This window comes from Penaeus vannamei, chromosome 15 (genome assembly GCF_042767895.1).
Source record: "Penaeus vannamei isolate JL-2024 chromosome 15, ASM4276789v1, whole genome shotgun sequence".
NCBI classification, from domain to species: Eukaryota; Metazoa; Arthropoda; class Malacostraca; order Decapoda; family Penaeidae; genus Penaeus; species Penaeus vannamei.
Genome location: NC_091563.1, coordinates 20,667,242 through 20,673,087, shown reverse-complemented (window position 1 = coordinate 20,673,087; position 5,846 = coordinate 20,667,242). Strand labels below are relative to the sequence as shown.

Below are 5,846 nucleotides of genomic sequence, written 5' to 3'. Positions count from 1 at the left end.
TCCACTTACTTTATCATATGAAATGCTATTCTTGGCTCGGATATTTTCAATATTTTACATTTGGTTGCTTTTAAAAATGCCTGATAAGAGTGAAATCACCCCAAAACCCCAATTCCCCACAGAATCCCAAAACATTGTTGGAGGAATAACTTGTAAACATCTATCAAAGATAGAGTTGCCTGGAGAGACAGGTAAAGTGAGGAGGAGGAGGGGTAGGCACTGGGGAAGTGGTACACATTGGAGTATCTTGGGTAATTTTCAATATTACCTTCACCTCACTGATATCGACGATTTTGGTATCGTTGGATTCCTCTCACTCTCCACAATCCAACTATGTAGGTTTTATTGCCCAGAAACCCCCCCGTTAGCGGCAAACTTGGGCCCTATATCGGGGGCGACGATGTCGGAGCGGAGGTCGGAGCAGCAGACGTAATATAGTAATTTTGACGATTTTGGTATCGTTGGATTCCTCTCACTCTGTACAATCCAAATATGTAGGTTTTATTGCACGGAAACCCCTTGTTAGCGGCAAACTTGGGCCCTATATCGGGGGAGACGATGTCGGAGTGGCGGACGTAATATAGAAAATTACCCTATTAATATAACCCACAGTGAAAATATCCATGGTTATTCACATGACTTTTCATTGCAGGGGGCTGTGCCCCCTGCGACCCCCCCAGCCGGGGCTGCCGCCCCCCAACCCCCGCCGAGGAAACAAAATATCCACCACATATTCACAGCAGGATAGAGCACACACGAACTAGATGCGGAGCCGATAACTTACCCTACCATAACCTACTAGGAGTACCTTCCACACTCGGTCATCGCGGCGGCTATGGCGATGTACTGAACGCGGTGGTTATTTCAGTTAGGAATTCGAAAATCATGGTTCCAGGGGACGGGAAACTCGACCTTGAGGCCATCGGTGTAACATCGAGAGAGGTGCAAAACCCGCCGATGAGGGCACTCTTCTGTTCATGGTATACCCCGTTCATCATGATTATACTACAATCGTCTCTGTATACAATGATGTCAAGGTTAATATGCTGATTCAGTGGAAATGTTACGAGGTAACTGTAATACGTCCGCCGCTCCGAGATCGACGATAATTTTGTAGCGCTCTAGCCTGCCAGGAATACGGGGTGGAGGTTTTGTTTCCTTGGCAAGGGTTGGGGGCGGCAGCCCCCCCAGGGGGGTCGCAGGGGGCACAGCCCCCTGCAATGGAAAGTCATGTGAATAACCATGGTTATTTTCACAGTTGGTTATATCATTAGTGTTATTTAACCCCGCATTTTCCCTGGAACCTTCCATGCCCTCCCTTGCTATGGGGGCCAAGTTTGTCGCTAACGGGGGGGTTTCCGTGCAATAAAAACTATATATTTGCAATGTGGACAGTGAGAGGAATCCAACGATACCAAAATCGTCGATATCGGAGAGGCGAAGGGAATATAGAAAATTACCATATCTTGATTTTGACTGGAAAAGGAATTTGACTAGGGGAAATGGCGGAATAATGGTAGGATGGTTCGGGGTGGAGGGATGAAATTAGCGATGTTCAGACATCCTAAGAAGATGGGAGGGGAGCAGAGCAAAGGATAGTTGTGAAATGGGTAGAGAGAAAAATCTCATTGGTGTGCTTCCTGTTTGCCCTCATGAAGAGTGAATGCCTAGTTTGATTCTGGAAACTGATACCTAAAATTTAAACTTGTATGCCGCGCAATTCCCATAAATACATTATTCACAATTTTATATTCGCATGGTTTGATATTTCCTGTTATTACAAACCATTTTTAGCTATTCCGATATTCATATCACTCTCCGCGATGCACAGCTTTCATGGAAAATGAATCTTGAAGGATGCGAATATAAAATCAGGAATTACCATGTCTACTGTATAACACTTGTTCTTACACATTAACTTTCCATCCATCTGAACTGCTAGTTCCTCTTTCTAACTGATATTACCAGTAAACAAACTTTAACGGAAGAAAATGGAGTAATTATTCGCCGTAGATGGATACCGGTTCTAATATCACCCTTAACTGCCACTATTACTCGTGAAAGATTTAGCACAACAAACCAACATTACTATCAGGATAGACCCTTCCCGATCGCTCGTCCTAATGACAACTGCGATGTTTTCCTTTCACGCGTCAGTCGTCTACCGATCGGCCTCACACACCTCAACATAACTGCACTCGTACTAGGCCAGGCGAAATTAGCATCTAGGTTTTACGTACAGGTTTATTCGAATCATATAAATACAATTACCCCGAGGCAAGTTTGTCGTTGAAAAAAATAGCAATCACACATTCAACTAAGCTGAAGTCGCATCCAATGATAGTGATGAAACAAAAAAGTATAGTTATACTCACCAACCATAGTTGTTGAAAGGATATGTATTTGCACATATCTTATGCTTTTAAATGCATAATTGATGTAATCTTAGATATTGATTTAATCATTTCTCAAGACAATTTAACTTTATATATTGTATGATTATATTGGGAAATGTTTGTTTACAGCTGACCTTAACCACACCGTGTCTGCAGACGAAACTCTTACCTAATTCTTCCGAGATAGACCGGTAGTCTACTTTATAAAAGGAGAAAGAAGGAAAGGGCGGTACTACGGTAGCCTAATATCTTATAACAAGAAAGGAGAAGTGCGTTGTCTAGGGAATATAGACGATAACATGGTATAAGAAAGAAAAGCATTGTCTAAAACTATATAGAAGAGAAAACAAGAAGAGATACAGCTTTCACCTGCAGTATTTGATAACATGAGGCAGGGACTCTATCTAATGCGTAAATGTCTAAATCTAAACAAAAATAACATGGCTAGGTAAGTTGATAATTGAAAAACCAAAAAGGTAATTTTCTATATTTCGACCGCATAACCGATGTCGACGATTTTGGTATCGTTGGATTCCTCCTACAATGCAAATATGTAGGTTTTATTTTGCGGAAACCCCCCGTTAGCGACAAACTTGGCCCCGATAGCGGGGGCGACGATGTCGGAGCGGCGGAGGTAATATATCAAATTACCATAATAATATAACCTTACAGTGAAAATAATCATGGTTATTCACATGGGGCGATCCTCCCTGGGAGGGGGCTGCCGCCCCCCAACCCCCGCTGAGGAAACAAAACCTCCACCACGTCTTCATGGCAGGATAGAGCGCACACGAACTTGATGCTTGTAAAAGGCACAAAACCCGCCGACCCGACGAGGGCGGGTCACCGCCGCTCTTCTGTTCATGGTATGCCTTGTTCATCCTGATTATACTACAATCGACTCTGCATACAATGCTGACTATGTCAGGGTTAATATGCTGATCCTGTGGGAATGTTACGAGGTAAATGTAATATGTCTGCCGCTCCGAGATCGCCGATAATTTTGTAACACTCTAGCCTGCTGGGAATACGGGGTGGAGGTTTTGTTTCCTCGGCGGGGTTTGGGGACGGCAGCCCCCCAGGGGGGGTTGCAGGGGGCACAGCCCGCTGCAATGGAAAGTTATGTGAATAACCATGGTTATTTTCACTGCGCGTTATATTATTAGTGCTATTTAACCCCGCATTTGCCCTGGAACCTTTCATGCCCTCCCCTGCTATCAGGGCCAAGTTTGTCGCTAACGGGGGGTTTCCACGCAATAAAAACTATATATTTGCAATGTGGAGACTGAGAGGAATCCAACGATACTAAAATTGTTGATATCGGTTAAGCGGACGTAATATAGAGAATTACCAAAAAGAATAAATGTCAAACCAATGAGACCAGTTGAATAAATTAGTATTTTCAATACCGACAATTGATTCGCAAAGATTTTCACGAACATATTTTTGATTATATTTTTGTTTATGAAGTATAAGGCAGGTATTGAGGTACCTCTGGGAGATTGGGACTACCCTCAACATGTGATTTTACTTTTTTTAAAGACCACTCTGCATCAGTAATGGGATAGAAAATTTGCATGCAATATATATATATATATATATATATATATATATATATATATATATATATATATATATATATATATATATATATACTTTTTTTTTTTTTTTTTTTTTTTTTGTCAAACATTAATTAAGCTGGTAATTTTCTATATTATGTCCGCCGCTCCGATAGTGACGATTTTGGTATCGTTGGACTCCTCTCACTTTATACAATGCAAATATGTAGGTTTTATTGCGCGGAAACCCCCGTTAGAGACAAACTTGGATTGCAGGGGCGATGATGTTGGAGCGGCGGACGTAATATAAAAAATTACCCTAATAATATAACTCAAAGTGATTATTCACATGACTTTCCATTGCGACACCCCCTGGGGGAAACAAAATATCCCACACGTATTCATGGCAGGATGCACACGAACTAGATGCGGAGCCGATAACCTACCATAACCTAGGATTTTTCAGGTACTAATCTGATTAATAGATGCCGTCAATAATTGGGAGGGTGCTCCTGAACCTTTTCTTCTTCACGTCCAGGCGTGCTGGCTGCCCACACCTGCCACAGGCTCTCTCCCGATGGAGGAGGCCGTAGCGGAAGCACAATTCCAACATTTGTTCCTGGCTGGTTGCTACCTCAGTCTCAGATTAGGAGCACCCTTTACACTCGGTCATTGCGGCGGCTATGGCGAAGTACTGAATGCGGCGGTTGAGGCGATCGGTGTAACATCAAGAGAAGTGCAAAACCCGCCGACGAGGGCGCTCTTCTGTTCATGGTATACCCCGTTCATCCTGATTATACTACAATCATTTCTGTATACAATGCTGACTATGTCAAGGTTAGTATGCTGATTCAGTGGGAATGTTACAAGGTAATTGTAATACGTCCGCTGCTCGGATATTGACAATAATTGTGTAATGCTCTAGCCTGCTGGGAATACATGGTGGAGGTTTTGTTTCCTTGGCAGAGGTTGGGGGGTGGCAGCCCCCTGCAATGGAAAGTTATTTTCACTGTGGGTTATATTGTTAGTGTTATTTAACCCTGCATTTTCCATGGAACCTTTCATGCCCTCCCCTGCTATCGGGGCCAAGTTTGTCACTAATGGGGTGTTTCCACGCAATAAATCTTACATATTTGCATTATATAGAGTGAGAGGAATCCAACGATACCAAAATCGTCGATATCGGAGTGGCGGACGTGATGTTGAAAATTACCATCGAGCTAATTCCTTTGTTTATTTGGTAATTTTCTAGAATGCGTCCGCCAAACAGATCGCGACGATTTCAGTATCGTTGGATTCCTCTCCCTGTCTAGTTTCCAAATAAAGAATTTATTGCATGATAGCTTCCCCCCCCCCACATTCTTGTCCTAATAGCTGGGGAGGGCATATACTGATTCGGTGTGACATCACGAGTAGGAGTCACCGTTCCACTTGGTGAAAATAAACCTGTCGCTCGCAGATACCTTGCTATCAGCCAAAGCAAAAATGGCGTATGCATACTTTGATTCTTCAAAAACCAAAGCGAAAAAGTGATATGAAGTAAAACTAGAAATTGTGCAGCTAAAAGAGTGCCCATACCATTCACCTGCTGAAATTTGGATTGAGGATTCTTCGAAATGGCCTAATATAGAATATCCTGCCATCTACGACTATTTCACCAACACACCATGTAATAATAATAATTTTATGACAGCATAATTTGCTAAAGTATTTTATGATTTTTACCTATATAGGGTATCTTTCTGTGAAATCAATGCCATTTCCTAACATCACTTTTCTTCCTATTTACAAGGTGTTTATACAAAGGAGACAATGAAGTCATGTAAAGGACTACAAGCCCATAGCATATTTTTCTCTTTCCTTAATAATCTGACCTTAAGAGATAGGCCCT

General features: G+C 42.3%; 1 protein-coding gene across 13 annotated transcripts in view; it reads left to right on the top strand.

The window, feature by feature from the left end:
* Positions 1–2,480: 2,480 nt before the first annotated feature.
* LOC113809914 (oxidoreductase NAD-binding domain-containing protein 1) overlaps positions 2,481–5,846 on the top strand; it is a gene marked incomplete at its 3' end in the record, with an annotated part of 17,544 nt that continues 14,178 nt past the window's right edge. For 3 of the 13 annotated variants that reach the window (XM_027361590.2, XM_027361597.2, XM_027361593.2), the window contains 1 exon segment: positions 2,532–2,844. In XM_027361590.2, coding sequence (XP_027217391.1) covers positions 2,783–2,844 — 62 coding nt within the window. 13 annotated transcript variants of the gene reach the window in all.